Source organism: Hakea prostrata, chromosome 1 (genome assembly GCF_041222555.1).
Source record: "Hakea prostrata isolate BN-2017 chromosome 1, UWA_Hpros_2, whole genome shotgun sequence".
Lineage (NCBI taxonomy): Eukaryota > Viridiplantae > Streptophyta > Magnoliopsida > Proteales > Proteaceae > Hakea > Hakea prostrata.
Window position 1 is genome coordinate 2,052,955 of NC_142600.1, and position 17,149 is coordinate 2,070,103.

General features: G+C 38.7%; 2 protein-coding genes, 1 non-coding gene and 1 pseudogene across 7 annotated transcripts; 2 read left to right on the plus strand and 2 right to left on the minus strand.

Annotated features, from left to right (window-relative positions):
- Positions 1 to 927: 927 nt before the first annotated feature.
- On the minus strand, positions 928 to 5,254 carry LOC149026572 (MA3 domain-containing protein). 5 transcript variants are annotated; one of them, XM_089154409.1, is made up of 4 exons: positions 4,793 to 5,254; positions 3,883 to 4,204; positions 3,440 to 3,534; positions 928 to 3,238 (listed from the first exon to the last, which is right to left on the minus strand). In XM_089154409.1, the coding sequence occupies exons 2-4, from the start codon at positions 4,085 to 4,087 to the stop codon at positions 1,436 to 1,438; spliced, it is 2,103 nt and encodes a 700-aa protein (XP_089010535.1). In that variant the 5' UTR covers positions 4,088 to 4,204; positions 4,793 to 5,254; the 3' UTR covers positions 928 to 1,435. The 5 variants fall into 5 exon arrangements, with proteins under 5 accessions (XP_089010535.1, XP_089010531.1, XP_089010511.1 ...); XM_089154405.1 differs by having other exon boundaries at positions 3,883 to 4,345; XM_089154385.1 differs by having other exon boundaries at positions 3,883 to 4,629.
- LOC149026573 (U5 spliceosomal RNA) lies at positions 5,141 to 5,253 on the plus strand. Its single transcript, XR_016171377.1, has one exon. It is a non-coding gene; the product is annotated as a U5 spliceosomal RNA (small nuclear RNA).
- A 3,609-nt stretch (positions 5,255 to 8,863) lies between the features above and the next one.
- On the plus strand, positions 8,864 to 10,072 carry LOC149026574 (2-methyl-6-phytyl-1,4-hydroquinone methyltransferase, chloroplastic pseudogene; annotated as a pseudogene).
- Positions 10,073 to 11,332: 1,260 nt separating this feature from the next.
- Positions 11,333 to 16,948, minus strand: LOC149026575 (uncharacterized). Its single transcript, XM_089154417.1, has 7 exons — positions 16,315 to 16,948; positions 16,055 to 16,124; positions 14,523 to 14,578; positions 14,100 to 14,175; positions 13,955 to 13,991; positions 12,735 to 12,849; positions 11,333 to 12,655 (listed from the first exon to the last, which is right to left on the minus strand). The coding sequence occupies exons 1-7, from the start codon at positions 16,593 to 16,595 to the stop codon at positions 12,418 to 12,420; spliced, it is 873 nt and encodes a 290-aa protein (XP_089010543.1). The 5' UTR covers positions 16,596 to 16,948; the 3' UTR covers positions 11,333 to 12,417.
- Between the last annotated feature and the right edge of the window lie 201 nt (positions 16,949 to 17,149).

Consider the following 17,149-nt stretch of genomic DNA (forward strand, 5'->3'; position numbering starts at 1 on the left):
CCCTCACTCGCAAGGGGGAGTCTAGATTCTCAACTTGTAGCCTGCAGGGGGATCAAAAGTGAATCCCTCTCCTTAAATATGTGATGAAAATGTATAAATGAGACATAATCTTCTATCCACAAGAATAGTGAATCCCAACTCACCATGAGTGTACAATATCTCTCAACTTGCAACCCCGCATGAGGCGATGAATAATGATTATTTTCCTTCCTGAAAGATGTTTGTGCAATATGCTTTCAAAAATTAGAAGTTATTAGGTGTGTTGCCGAGCTTGTGTTCTACGATATGATTTCGCACACTACCTTATATAGAGACATTCTTTTGTTGGTGTTTTGCAATGTGATTTCAGACGAGCTCAGATCCTCTCTGCCTATGCGGGCTGTCCCCCTATCCTCCCAAGTCCCACCCTCATGGTTGCGCTGACACAAGCTGCCGGAGTACCACGGGCAGGCCTTATGCGACGGTTGGGGGATGGAAGGATGGGCCGCCCGGATGAAAAGGATCTGGACTCAATTTGGACACTCTGTACAACAGTTACTCAATCTCCTGAGAATCTCTACAATCTTTAGAAATGGAGAACCTGTCCGATCTGGATTCGGAGCATGAGCCCTCGGTGAGTTGATGTTTAGAGGCCAGTCAGTCATTGCTGTTGGGGGTTCTTTGGTTTTTGGTTTGGTTAAGGTGATTAATTTGTAGTGCCTATCAATCCCATTGAACTTTTATATGGCCTTCTGAGTCTCGGGATTTCCTCCTTGGGACTCTGTTTGGTTGCCTTTGTTCTTTCTCTTTGTTTAGGAACATATCACGACTCTGGAAAGTCACTGACAAAATATATATTCTAGGTTTTTGAAAAGGCAAATTTTTTCAATCGAATGAAGCAGTTGATGTTGAACAACTTCAGCAATAAAATAAATGAACAACATCCACTTTCAGTTTGTTTGACCACACATTTTTATAGGTAAGTGGAAAGACTACTACATCAAGAAATAGCCAACAAGGAATACTAGCACACATAGCCTTCCAAAATTACAAAGAATACATCAATTTGTAACAACGAGACCTGAGAGTCTCTGCTGTTTCATCACTGCCTTTATCTTCAGCAACTCCAAGCCTTCCCTTCATAGCTAGTAACAAGAGAAAGACAAATCCTGATGCCCTTTCATTTCTCATGAGAACATTCATGTTACGTCTCTAACTATTTGATGATCTTCTGGCTAATAAATAATCAAACCTGAAAGCAACTGTTCCATCTAAAGTGTTCTCTTTAGAACCCAAAAGTTTATGCTGGGTTAACTCAGGGACACTTATATATAAGTGGCAAGACAGTGCAAAATATGCACAGGAAACTGGATGCTTCAAAGGGATATAAAGGTTAAAGAGGAGTTAAATATAATTGCCGAAAGCCTTAAATTCGAGCCTTGCTATCAGGAGCCATTCATGATTTGGGACCGGGGAATGATGTGTCCAACCAGCCTGCAGCTTGAGCCCGCTCAACATAATGGGCATATTGTTGTTCAGCATCTGGCACATCCAAAGCCAAGTCTTCAAGTGATTCTGCTAGTCTCCCAAAACCCTTTGTCATCTGATTTGGAGTAATTAATCCTACAGCGAAACAGTCATTCAACAAATCCCAAAGTCTTTCATTCTTCTTCTCCATCAATGTTATCATCGCCTTCTTTACTACCTCATGGTGGAAAAAAGGCATACCAAGCTCCCTTATGCAGCGAAAAGCTTCCCGTACATCACCACCAGTCTCATACTCCTCTAAAAGTTTTACAATCTTGTCCTTGACGTCCTCAATAGCCCATCCAGGCTTGCTGCTACCCCCACCTCCCCAACACCTCAAGATGCGCTCACCAGAAAGGCGAGCTCGTAGCAAAGACCGTGCCATCTGTAGCACTTTGTTCTCGGTTGAGTCATTCCCCAAACACTGGCTCCCAATCTCCTCCAAATGGTTTGGAGCCAAGACTTCATCCACCACTGCTCTTGCTAAGAACATAGCAAGATCCTCGACAACAACTGGGTTATCCAATGCGGTGTCATCTGCAGACTCAATTAACATTACAAAACCATTTACAATATCATCCACTGGAAAGCATAGAGAAGTAAGCAAGACAGAAGCCATCTCTTTCTCTCTATTCTTACGATCCATTGCCAGGGTAATTAGCTTCTTCACAAAAATAGCATTCAACTCAGGAGAGGAAGTATTATTTTCTGATTCCAGACTACTAATTACTTCCCAAATATCACCTGACAAGAAATACTCCTTGATAATAGACTGAGCCTTTGTCTTGAAAATTTGTGCAGCATTATCCTCTATTGGTTTTGGAGATTGGGATGAGAAAGGCTTCAAAGATGAAGCACATAACCAGCCCTCTGAAGCGGCCTTGGAGATCAAGGACTGCAGCAGCTCTCTCGCACTTGGGATATCAAGCGATAAGTCGTCAACAGTGTCTATCAGCCGATCAAATCCTTTTGATATTTGGCTCAAATTAATTATACCTTCATCAGCAACTTCCTTCAATAGATCAAGAAGCAGGCCTTCTGCAGGCCGTCTCTCCATTGCCATTATAAGAGCTCTCTTAACTATCTCATGGTGGTAAAAGGATACTTTCAAATCCTTGATGCACCTGCAAGCCTCCAACTTATCACCACTTACTACGTACTCTATTAGCAAGTTGTTTATCCTTGCCTTCACTTCCTCAACTGTTTTGCGTTTGCTGCCTCCCCATCTCCGCTCAATTATCTCAGCATGTAGTGGGGCTGATAAGTAGCCCTTCTTAGCTCGCTTGATGACTTCAAATCCTTTAGATTCTGTGGATAAGCAGTCCAATTGCTTAGATAGGAATGCTGGAGGAAGTATGTCATCTACCACAGCACGAGCTATGAACAAACCAAGAATGTCTACTGCGTCAGGTATGTCTACAACTAAATCATCAGCTGATTCAACCAATTTACTAAATCCTTCGAAAAATTGTGGAGGATCAATAACATCAGCATAAAGTGTGGATAACAGAACGGCAGCCATTTCTTTCTCTTTGTCATGCCTATCCATGGCCATAGAGACAAGCTTCTTAACAAAATAGTAATTGTAGTTTGGCATGTCAAGTTCTCTCAGTTCATTTGCAGTTGACACAACATCGTCATTGTCAAAGTATTCCTCCACTATTATCGTAGCCTTCTTTTTGTACTCCTCAAAAGTTCTCTCTGACTTGTTTCCATCTAATTGGTCGATTTCCTGCATCCAAATAGTTACTCCATGATGAGATGAACATAATCACAAGCATCAATAGTCAAGACTCAAAAATGAAAAGAAAAGAAATGAGATTTCTAGGTCTTGTTAAGATGTTCTTGTGTTCGCCTTGCTTGGCTTGTCGCCACTTCCGGGATTGTTATATAATTTTTCAACCCAAGAAAGAATGTGATTGTGCGTAGATACCTCATTACTATCATAATTCGGATCATTTGGATCCAGTTGATAACCACCCTCTGCATCAAGTAACCCACCCCATGTTCCTTTTCCACCAGAGCCGCCTGCACAAGTAATGAGCTATTCTTATAAGCAATAAATGAAAGCAACAAACTTCTTGTTTCAATCTATAGAAAATGGACAAGGCTGCACTGCCAGATCCATGCTCCCCTTTAATTGATATAAGGAAGAGATATATAGAGAGAGGTGCATACAAACAGCATCATGAAAATAAATTATAGATCAGTCTGGTGAGTTTAAATCAACAGTCATGATTCCTTGACCAGATGAAAACATACTAGGTTATGTCTAGGGAGATAAAATGAGATGATGGTGATTGTGAAGAACTCGGTGAATACTTGAATAGAAAAGGTTCGAGATTATATCAAAATTGTAGTAAATGATTGACAGACCTTTTTTAGGGCGCCCATCTTTTCCAGAATGTGAATGCCTATCAAGCTTGATTGGACTCCCCTTTCCAGGGCTATGCTTTCCATGGTGAGCTTTGGAGAACTTTGGAGTGTTTGGGGAAGCAGAGAGGATATCTACACCCTCTGGATGAGATTGGAACAGTTCCCTTTTCTCCTCTGTCATAACCTCATTGTTGGACTCCATCATACATGAAATTGAACACCAATATAAACTTATTGGTTTTGAAAGACTAGGTGAAAGACCATTCTCGAGTTACAACTAATCAATTGACTTCAGAGGGCCTTTAGAGACACACTTGTGCATCTGCAATGTTACACCCCAAGATTTTCAATCATGGTTAAGCAAATGTTCTGAACCGCTTGCTTTGTAGTGTCTGAATCCCGATTGAAATTTGGAAATTTTGGAAACCCAATAACAATTGTAATAACCAATCCGGCACGATCACTATGCAGAACAAATAATGAAAATTATCAACTAGGGCTGAAGAACAGGCATGAATGAAACAAAATTCATTCTAGGACAAACAGAAGAAATTGAATCACAGTTCAAGAAACAAAGATATTCAGATTGTGAGAAAACCCTCTTGAAATAAAGAGAACTGATTGCTTGCGTCGTGAAAATTTTAACTTCAAAATGAAAGAGAAAAGAAGAAAACAGAACTTACAGAGATTAAGATAGTTAAGGAAGACGTGCCATCTGGGGATTCAGACATATTTAGGCAAGAAATGCTGAATTATCGAACAAAGAAATCGATAACTGAGAGAGAGAAAGAAAGAGTTTGAAATTTCAAAACTGAAAACCCGGGAAACCCGTTAGTCAAGCAACGGAATACCAATAGTAAGGTAAACAGCAAGCGTGAACCCTGCATTAACCGCAGAAATAGTAACTTACCTCGAATTCCTCTTGTAGTACAAGAAGTGTATTAACTGAATAAACTCCCCCTTTCGTCAAGGTTTCGCATACAGTTTTGTGAAGCCTGTATACTTGAATAATAATAATATGAATCGAATTGATGAATTCATATTCATATTCATATTCAACTTGAGCCTCGCCAAAGTCAGAGCCATCTACGATTAAGAAATTGAGTGAATTTTCAGATAATAAAACCTAAAAACTTTTGATTTATTTTCTGGTGATTTCCCAACTGAAACAGTCATTAGTCCCACATCGTTTGTAACGTCGAATGAAAAGTTGAGAGACCATTATATAACTAGCAGTCTGCTAATTCAACAACCACGCAGCCGTGTGGTAAGCACAGAGCGAACTATTCTTTCGCCTTTTACTAAAGAATACCGTGTGCTTGCCACTTACAAACGGCATACGCCAATTTTTGAAGGGTTTCCTCAGTCTCTGTTGAAACCCTAAAATTCTTAAAGTGCTAAATTTGTTGATTCCTGTTAGTTGAGTGTCCCAGAATTTCTATCAAACCGTTTGCGTTTTCGACAGACGATAAAGCCTGAATATCTAGATGACGATACCATTAAAATAAAAAGAGGAGAAATTATGTTATGAAACTGCGAATAAGCTGGGTGCATGCGTCCCGTGCTTCTCTAGTTCTTCCATGGGCCGGCATGAGATTGCATTTCTCTAGTTTCATCCGGCATAGTCAATTAAGATTGCGTGAGTGCTTCTCGATCGACTATAAGACATAAATGAGATTTTTTCCTCGTACAAATGTGCTTTTTATATATATGGGGAATAAGATTTTCAACTATTTCAAGAACCCTCACTATTTCAAGGAAGTCATCGGTAAGAGTTGAACCCACAGTCTCTCTATTGAGAATCGGTAAGATTCTCCGCTATTTCAAGAACCCTGCGAAGCCATCGGTAAGAGTTGAACCCACGGTCTCTCTATTGAGAATCGGTAAGATTCTCAACTATTTCAAGAACCTTCATTCCGCAGATATAAAAGAGATCTCTACCCTCCTATTTAGAATGACAAAGTTATATTCTATATTGAAATTATACATGCATGTAATAAGTATTTTTGAGGAGACGAACTTCAGTTACAAAAACGGATGTGAACAAAATTCTGTATCATAATTAACAGATATTGCATAAGATGTAAAAAAATTATGGGACACCGGACCCCCGAGGGACCGGCACAACCCAAAGAAGAGAAGCACCGCCCCCGAGGAAAAAAGTCAATGTAAGGACAAACAAAGACCAAAGGCCCGATATATTTAAAGAACAACAAGGGGATAGAACAAAACAAAACAAACCCGGGTGGAACCAGATGGAAGCCCAAGAACCCACCAAACCCAGCAAAGGGGAACGGATACAGTGAGCAAAGGAGACAAAAACAAGCCACCAAAAAAGCCAAAACCACACGGACGCGGGGCGAAGCGAACAAAAATGCTTGAGATAATGATTAAAACCAGACACCACGACACAAGCAAAAACCAAAGGACACGCCATAAGCAAGGGACCAAAGCAGAAGAGAAAACCCACGGGACCGGGAACACAGAAAACCCACCGGGGGAGGAGAGCCAAGAAAAGAAACAAAAGCGAGCAAAGAAAGAGAAAGGAAGGGAGAAGAGAGCGAGAGAAAAGGAGAAGAGAGAGCGAGAGGAAACAAAGAAAAAGAGGATAACAAGCGACGAACCCCCGAAGCCAACCAGAAGCCACCACAGCACCGGGGGGGAACAGGAAACCGAAAGAAGAAACGAAAGGAACCAAACCCGGAAGACCGGGGGGAGACCGGCCCACACCCAAGGGTGAAAAGGAAGAAACCAAGAAAAGAGAAAGAGCCCAGTTAAGGCGGAAAAACGGAGCAACGAGGCGGGGAACAAAACAATATCAGGGCACTGGCAAAAAAGTGGCACCGACTTTGTAAACCGGGGAGGGGCAAAATCTTTGGGTAAGGCCGTCCCTCGGGGCCAAATGAAAATTACCCAAAAATTATATACTCTTAAGCGTAAGCATGTAAACAATTTTATAGCCATTATTATACCATGGACCAGCCAAGCAAATTGACTTGAAGGCCCGCAAAGTGAGCTCATTGACTCTTAAGATGGCGTGTTAAGAAGGAATGTGTTAGGTAAGTAACCAGGCGAGGGGGTCAGTATGGGTTGTAGTTACTGATATAAATTAAAGATGATTTCCAGCTCTTTGCATATGCCATTAAATGTAGATACACTTGGACTTAACTATTTATCTAATTTTTCTTTCGAAAATCTCAATAAAGATTCTCTTTTCACATTTTTGTTATCTCACGTTTGATATTTTGCTTCAACATTACATTACATTCTTACTCTTTTTGCGTATAAAATTACTCACGTTTTTGTTACTTTATATTTTTATCAAAATTAAATATGGGTGGGTCTCACCACATTCTTTTTTATTTCATTAAATGGTTAAACTGTATATATTTAATTAATTTTAAAATCAAAATTGAATCAATGGTTATTAATGGAGAGTCTCTACTGATAATAGATCATACAAAATCAATCAATTTTTTTTTTTTTTTTTTATTGTGAACCATGAATTGAAGAGACTAATGGAATACCATATATTTATCTCCTACATATATTGTCCCTAGTATAATAAGGAGATAAGAAAAAGAGAAATAGATATAAAGTATGCATTCAAATGAGAGCATTGACTTGTGGCGTAATGGTGGTGTGGCAAACCCTTCAAAAAAAAATTATAATGAAACAAACCTATTGTAACATTTTTCTTTGTTGGACTAAATTTTAATAAACTTTTTGAAAATGTAACGTACAAAAATTTAACCTTCAAGAATTGACTTTACAGATACTTCTAGTCATAACTCTCTTTGCAGTATTAAGGAATTAACTTCACTCAACAACTAGATGTGAAAAATATATTTTTAAATAGTTAATTACGATTATGTATTTAATTATGAAGCAACTACATGGTTTATGGATCTTAAGAATTCCCCCATGTTTATCATCCAGAAAGAGCTCTCGATAGTCTATGACAAGCACCTAGGATATGGTTCCATTGGTTCAAAATTTATTTTTCCACCTTAGAATCTAAAAGAAGAAGGGTTGACAATTTTATTTTTATTTTAACAATAAGAGTAGGATTTATTTTACTACTATTTGCAGATTACATCATTTTGACAAGAACTCATGTTGTAGGTATAAGAAATATTATTTAACCAAAAAAAAAATTATAAGAAATATTATCACAAGTTTATCGGTCCCCTTCATATTTTATGGGAATTGAGGTTAGTCACCAGAATTACTGAAGGTATTTTAATAAAATAAACCAAAAAAATTAGCAAACACAAATAATCCACAACTATAACCTATTGCTGCAAAAAAAATTTGGTCATTTAGTATGAAAAAACTCATTATTGCTGACATTATTTATTATAGTGTTAATAGAACAAACATGGTGAATGACCTATTGTTCAATTTCGAGGTTCCAAGTATTAAAATTGAATGCTACTTGTGGGTTGGTTCAAACAGTTGATATATCTAATTAATCAAGAGAGTTTAGGCATTCAACAAAAAACAACAAAAGAGATTAGGCATTATTCAATTCTTTTTTTACGATTCTCCATTGATAATTTGCTCACTCCAGTAAAAGATGGAAATTCTATTTTGATGATATCAATGCACATGCTTTCATTGACCATGTACAAAACTTGACCATCATCCCTTGCATAAAACTCAATCGTAACAATAAGTTATACCTTTAACCAAAAAAAACAATAAGTTATACCTTCATTAACGGTTTTCCTATCACTATTGTTGTGTGTATTTTATAATTTATTTATATTGTACTAAAGAATCTTCAGTAGAGTCAGGTTTTGCAAAGGCCTGTTGTTTCTTTAATATATATATAGTAAGCTGCCACAGTTTCACGGCATTAGTAGCTGGCCCAGAAAAAAATATTGGAAAAATTTTAAAATCTTGAAAACTTATCTCCTCGAACCATCTCTTAGTAGTATATATAAGTTGTGAGTTTCAAGTATTCTCATCCCATTGTTGTAAAACTTTCCTTTCTTTTCTTCACTATTCCATCATCTCATGGCTTCAGAATGGAAGTTTGGGAGGTTTCTTCAACACAAAAACGAGGCTCGTTGGTTCTATCATATTATCTCCATTTTCTATGACTCCATTGGAAACCCTCCACACTATACTGAAGATATGAGGGAAGAAGCCCTACAGCAGTTAGACCTCAATGACAGAACGCTGGTAGTGGTAGATGTTGGTGGTGGAACTGGGTTCACAACTTCTGGAGTTGTTAAGCATGTAGATGCCAAGAACATAACCATTCTTGACCAATCTCCTCACCAGCTTGCTAAGGCAAAGCAGAAGGAAGAGTTGAAACACTGCACCGTCATTGAAGGTGATGCTGAAGATCTTCCTTTCCCAACTGATTATGCTGACAGATATGTTTCTGCAGGCAGCATTGAATACTGGCCCGACCCACAACGTGGCATCACCGAAGCATATCGGGTGTTGAAACCTGGTGGCAAGGCATGTATGATTGGTCCCGTGTTTCCAACCTATTGGTTGACATGCTTCATTGCAAATCTGTGGATGCTCTTCCCAAAGGAGGAAGAGTACATCGAGTGGTTCAAAAAAGCTGGTTTCGAAGATATTCAACTCAAGAGGATTGGTCCAAAGTGGTTTAGAGGGGTTCGTCGACATGGGTTGATCATTGGATGTTGTGTTACAGGTGTGAAGCCAACCCCAGGTGATTCTCCTCTGCAACTCGGACCAAAGGTGGAGGACGTGAAGAAACCGACCAACTTTTTGGTTTTCCTCATACGTGCTATCATCGGTACGTTGGCATCAATATACTATGTTCAAATAAGTCACTACATGTGGATCAAAGATAAGATCTTTCCCAAAGGAACGCCTATTTGAGATTGACGATCGAGAGTGCTATAATATAAGAGTAGTCGTGGTTAATTTCCTTGTTTGTTTTGGGTAGATAGCTCTAGCTCGTTATTTTAATAAAACTGCCAAGAAGCTCAAATTAGCCTGGACGGGAGTTCCAGTGGCTTCGTGGAGTAGTAATGTTGATCGTACGTAGGGTTCTTCACGTATTACATGCCTGGCTTGGACCATGCATGCATGATTACTCAAGTACTGTATGCTTTATGCATATTTTGCTTTATGCTTTTCACCCAGATATGAGAATAAAGTAAGAATATTAATTCTAATCTTCGAAAACCAATCCGGGAATACATGAAAACAAACGTTAAGTTTTTTTGTTTTTTTCTAATGTTTGATTCAATTTGGGTTAAGTATATTGTATCAAATTTTGTCATGGCATCTCATCATGCGACTCCTCCTGGTAAAGCTAAGATGAAGTAAAACTAGGCAGGCACCCGTGCTCTTCAAATTCATGTTAATGGTGGCTACTGATGACTCTGAATCTGAGTCTGAGTGAGAGTGAGACTACACAGCAATTAGTCCCATTGATAGAACAGTGATAGAATTCAATAAAATCAGGTGCTCGATCGGAAGCAGCCGTGTGTGGTAAGCAATTCTACTAAAGAAGAAATAAATACCGTCTGCTTGCCACCTATAAACGGCATGCATATATACGCCAATTTTGTAAGGATCATTTTGTTAGATAGTGAAGTTAATGACTCGGTGGTCAATGGAGTTTTCTTGAAAATTAAAGAGGTTTCGTAGATAAGATAGAGAACCCTAATTATATATGACTCCAAGTCTCGAAGGTCATCAAGACATGTAGCTTTTTCTTGAAATGATCGTCCGTCATCTGTACGTTGTAGCTCCTGTTTCATGAAACGATGCTCTGAAGATCGACAAATGGCCTGAAGGTAACATTTACATTTTCGTCGATTCTAAGTTGTTGACTAGTGCAGAGAATTCAACGTCTGGATCATTAATTGATCTATGCTGAAATGCGACCGCTAGCCGGCTCCTGATCGAGTTCATCATCGATCATTCAAGATGTTATGCTATTAATTCCTTGTGATTGTAGATTCTAAGACTTAGTCTTGACTTTAAATTGTCTTTCTTGTTTACATTCAAAGAGAGAGAGAGAGAGAGAGGGATCTGTATATGTAGTAATACATACATGAATTCGACCTACGTTATAAGGGTAACAAAACCTCATAAGCAAATTGAGAACTTGAATGTGTCACAAATCTGTAGCTTATGAGTTCACAGGATACATCCTCTTGTCATACTTACAAGCAACTACTTATGCGTTTATTGACCTTTGTGACGCTGGTTGCTAGGAACTAATGACTTCAAAAGGAAAAAAAATAAAAACAATGGGGAGTCTGTATATGATTAAGAATATCTACCGCATTGTTAAACCAAGCAACCTTAAATATTCAACCCATGGAAGTTTATTTAGGAATTGTTTTTATTTTTATTTTTATTTTTATTTTTATTTTATCCACAAGTTAAGTTTGAGGTAGCGGCCGCCACATGTCCTCTAAACAAATCACAACTGTTGAAAATTTCTGAAAAAATTCCAGAAATTTCTGGCTTCTTGCGTAATATATAAAGTATCAAGCAATCAGTTTGAGGGATCTTGAGGAAACTTTGGTATTCTGCAGTGGTTTTAGTTGTTTGTGGGAATTAGCAAGAGAGAGGTAGTTTATGGTCTACTTATTCAGGTCACCATTGACATGTAATTAGTGAACGAAGAGGTTAAATACTGTATATTTTGCATTCTTTGTTGCTGTCCTTCACTCTGCTTTGTGTTCAACGTTCTCTTGTTTTCTCAATCCAAAAACTGATGCTTTTGAAGTAACACATTCCTTAAAACAAACATGTCTCACAAGGATCAGGTTCCTCTACGGCTTGGGTTGGGGAGGAAAAGGGGGTGCAGGGTGGTTGACGGTTTTGGTGGATATGGACGTTCACCACCAACGTGAAAATCCTTCTCTATCTCATGTGCATCATTTGATGGTAGTATCCATCCCTTCCATCAGGTATGCATTGCACCCTGGCCAGTCTTGCACCGGACATCCTCCAACATGGTGTGAACCGTAGCAAGCCATGCCACAACCCATGGGTGAACAAAACTGCGACATACTTTTTACCTACCCAGAAGAAACCAAGAACCTGAAACTCACTGGTTTATCAAAAACAACAGTTTGACCATACGCAATAGTCAGACCTGAAGTGGCCAATTTACAACTTGATGCTGAATGTTCCAGTTTTCAAACCAATTTGCAAGGAAAGAAATTTGAGATCCACAGACTCCTACCAAGTAGTCACAGGTTCCAGTAAGGAAACAGCCTCTCTGTGAGATGGGGGCAGGGCTGTGTACATTGAGCCTCCTCGGACCCGCAGCAGTGACAGCCTTGAGCACCAGGGCAAATTTTGTCACTGGGTTTGAATGGAAGAACCAAAATAGATTTTTTTGCTACCAAATTGGAAGAAAATGTAGAAACTAATGCCCCAATATTGATACGTGCGATAGAAAAACCTTATCATAGGAACACAAAAACCATAAAACTGAGTATCCACCCACAAATTGCAGGTAAGAACATATGGAGAATAGGTAGTATATTATAAAAATTATGGGGGTGAGGGGTGGATTCACAGTTCATCATGCATATTTCCTATTGGAACCTCCACAGCAGGAACTACATTTTCATGAACATGCACTAAATTAAGATTATCTTCCGCAGTTTGAGGTCTCATCCCTCCTTGTCCAACCATTCCCGCCTTGATGGCAGCGGTAACCTTTCTCTGCAACTTGAGCAGCCCAATACGTTTCGAGACAACATACAGAACAGCACAGGTGAAAAGGAGAAATCCAACCACAACTATCACCCTATCCAGATGGTACTCCATGTTATTCCAAGTAGATGCTAGTAGTAATAATAGTAAATAAAATTGCTTAACCTTCTCACCTATCAAGGACATCCTGACGTTGCATCGTCGAGAGCAGATTTCGGGTCCTCATAAGTAGTGAGCGATGTCCCTTATATTCACTTTCTGCCTTCTTTAATACTCCTGTCGATTCCTCTGAACACCCAGCAAACTTATTCTCAGTGCTGACCAGGAAGAAGATTTGCTCACAATCATTAATTATCAATTACACCTATAACTTGACATGTAAGAATCAACTTCCCAAGAAAGGTTTCCATCTCCAATCAGGGGGAGGGAAGGAGAGAGAGAGAGTTGATTGCAGGTTCCTGTAACCATTTTCAGTAGAATAATTTCATGAATAATTCAAGTGGATGTAGAAGTGCCACTGTAGTCACCACTGTTCTCAAGGGAATGCAGTTAATGCATGCTTGATATAAGAAATTTAACCTCCTAACTTCAACTTGTTATTCCACAGATGAGTCCATCCCACCACAAACGACAACACAGTAATGTAAAAGATAAAACTGAACTGACAAATGAAGCTAAACTCCAATAACATTGCCAACAAAATTTGTGTCTCAAACAGTTTATACCATCCTCAATTTTTAATACAAATAACACCCTGTCCAATCTTATAAGACGACATGACAGAATAGGGCACATTTCTCTGTTACACTGCAATGCTCAATTTCCTCTTCTCCTGAAATGTCCTTAACTCCTCACTTTGTCAATGCTGCCCAATTCTCTAAATTTCAAGTTCTTGACTCCTCAAAAAAACACGACCACTTACTTCATCAGAGTAATATCGACTTCAAAAAAAAAAAAATTTGTTATTTATATCATCTGGTTTGATCCTCTATCCTCTTGTTTATCGTAATTTTTATTTTATATTTTTCAAGAATTTGATTGATCATTAAAGTTTTCAGATGGGAGTGCAGGGCACACATTCTCAAATCTGAAATTTAGGGGTCAACTAACAATACCGGAACCTATTCTCTTCTTCCTCCTTGTATCAATAGATGACTTGTTTCTCATGCATGCCTCTAACCAAGATTTTGCAACCTAATCATCTTTCTTTTCTTTCATGAGAAGTCACACAAAAGTTTCAAGCAAGAAGTCATAAAATGAAGATCATACTAGCTAGAATTTTAGGAACAGATGAAGCAGTGAAGGAAAGTTATGGCCAAAATGCGACTAGTAGGAAAATGAACCATTTGATTATCAAGGATAAATAAAATGCATCTGAAATAATAGAACCCACCAAATGTCATTACTGTACTTGCACTTCTTTCCACCTCCTGAAACATTTATAAATAAAAGAGTGAGAATAATGATATACTAACCCCAACAAAAAACTACAGTTTAAGAAACAAGGAAATACATTAAGAGGACAGATCAATCATAACCTGAACCATCAGTTGACGAGTACGGCGAAGACTCTCTGTGATGCTTTCTGCAGCAGAAGTCATCCCAGCCTTTGTCCTAAAAAGGAATGAATGTTTTGTAAGTACAATGAGATAATGTAACATAAGATAGAACACTCCAACAAATGGTAGGAAAAGAAGGATAAAGTGAATCTGAAAGCCAAACATCCAATGACCAGGCACATGATGGGGGTTTAAAAGAAACTCTAAATTGGATAAAGAGCCACGCCTACTAGAACACAAAAGCTTCTCAGAGAGAATAGACAATATCAGAGATAAGCATTAGCAACATAATTATACATGTTTAGTATGGTTCACTTATGATTTCAGAATTATTCAAAAACTATCAGTTTCTAACACTGCCAGAAGAAGAGCTCTCACTGAAACATACAAAATGGTACATACTGTAAATTGCGTCTGCGAATTGTAGACTCTTCTCCACCACCTAAAAGCAGCTCTCTCTGCAATCAATGCACCACTAGTAAGGACTGGAAGAAAAACTACCAAGAGAAGAGAAGTACAGAAAATATATCCTTCACATGTTTTGATTGGTACCAATCTAGTTTTTCTTTGGAACAATGCAAGTTGAATCTGTTAGTTAAAGAGCAGATAAAGGCTAAAATTTCTGAGTTATGACTTATGCGAACTACTGAATTGAGTTGTTAATATGCATAAGAAACATTTAATGCATGTAAAAGATAGTGTAAAGATGAAAAGACTCCTTAATTAACAAATTTTTGATCCACATACCCAATTTCCTTCCCTCATTTCTTCATCAACCCTGAAACACTTTAGTCCCTTAGTCCCACTCCATCAACTCCCTGACTCTCACTGTCCCACTCTCCCACTCTCCCTCCGTCTGTGAGAGCAGTGGCACCAGCACAGCAGCAGCGAAGAACTGTGGATCAGTGACCGGCAATCCTAATGCTAATCCTCCTCTAGGAAACTGAGACAAGCATGAAAGAGGTGAACCTCTCCCCTTCTCTCTCCATGTGAACTATAAGCCATTGATTTTCTTGTGGGTTCCAGGCCCCTGATTTTCAAAGCCAAACAAGAAACCTAACAGCTTCAGAGAATTGATGGAATCTCAGAGACTTCACAAACAAATGCAAATCTCTTACACGATAAGTGCAGTGCAACATAATCCACATGAACTCCTCAGAAAAATTTGCCCATGCATACTTAGTAGTTTCTCAACTAGTGGTAAGGTACCTCCAGGTGATAGAGTAGGCAACCTAGGGATTTCTATTTGAGAGGTTCTCCTTTGGCAGTGATTGCAGCCTGGCTTCACTATTCCATCTTCATCTCAGCCCCTTACCAGACTTGGTTACAGGTAAGTAACAAGTCAACCTTACTCTATTCACCTTTCCATATTTTAATTGTTGCTTTTGCAAACCTTATCCCATTCATATCTAAAGCTCAGACCTTTGCACCATACTAAAACCCTAAATCCTTGCTCCCATAGATTCCCAAACCCTAATCCTAAAATCCTAATTCTGAAATTGTAAACCCTAAGCCCAGTTTGGGCATTCACAAGTACTAGAGGAGGAGGAGAGATACAACTTTTAGGGGGAATCATAAACACAATTTAAGTTAAAGGGATTATCAGCATATAAAGGCCAAGTGAAAGGGACTGACAGTAATTGCCCCTTCTAAGAAAGGGACACAGAGTCACAATTCCAACGAGGGGCAAGTTAACTCCAAAAGTCCATCCTTAGCTCAAGATGCAATTCACATGCACGAAGATTAAAATAAAGTGATCATCCAACTAAAATGTTTTTGTATTTATTTTTACTTTTTTCCATGTTGGTTGCCATGATTTGAATTTCAACTGAAAATGTTAGACATAAATCACTGTTGAAACTTAAACTTGTCAATCTTTTTCCAGGGAAACCCAAGACCTATATAGTTAGAAGCAAGACAGAGGAAGCCATTACCTCAGCCTGAGCAGCTTTCCTCATGTTGTCCTTCGCTTGCAAATTTGCATTCCTGAGGCCCAAATGCAGTCTAAAAACCAAGAAAAATTAGTACCATATAAGGAAACCACCCAATTTCTCACATAGACTTAACGTAATATGCTCAAAGTTGGACATTTTCCAGTAAAACTTTGAACACAGTATCCATCCCAAGCAAATCAACCACCTAACCAATTAAATTGGCTGCAAAGAGAAGAATAGGAGAAGAAAGCTAGTAGAACCTTCTATATTCATCCTTCCAAGATTCCAATGTTGATTGAGCAGACTTTACTTCTTCTTCTGTGGGAAGTTGCTGAGCTAGAAGGTCGAGCCTAAGCTGCATTGAGCGAAGTAAAGCTAGGGCATCCTGTGTAAGACCATTTAACCTTTGTAGAGAATTCCCTGCATCATCCCTGCTCCCTTTACCATATTCTCCAATTGACTTTACATGTTCCCAGGCTTGTGCAAATGTCTCATCCCACTCTTTCTTCACCTTCTCAACAGCCTCTGTTACCTCATCCATACAATCTAAATTTTCTATAATTGACAATCAAAGAAGAGAGAGTCAGTACCAGCCAATGAGAACATCAGAAACACCTAAATATGAAAAACAAAGAAGTGAAGCTTATCAAACAACTAGGGCATGAAAGAGAGGAAAAATATATTGTTCCTCATGTGAAACAATACATGTTCCCAGGCTTGTGCAAATGTCTCATCCCACTCTTTCTTCACCTTCTCAACAGCCTCTATTACCTCATCCATATAATCTAAATTTTCTATAATTGACAATCAAAGAAGAGAGAGTCAGTACCAGCCAATGAGAACGTCAGAAACACCTAAATATGAAAAACAAAGAAGTGAAGCTTATCAAACAACTAGGGCGCGAAAAGAGAGAAAAATATATTGTTCCTCATGTGAAACAATACATGTTCCCAGGCTTGTGCAAATGTCTCATCCCACTCTTTCTTCACCTTCTCAACAGCCTCTGTTACCTCATCCATACAATCTAAATTTTCTATAATTGACAATCAAAGAAGAGAGAGTCAGTACCAGCCAATGAGAACGTCAGAAACACCT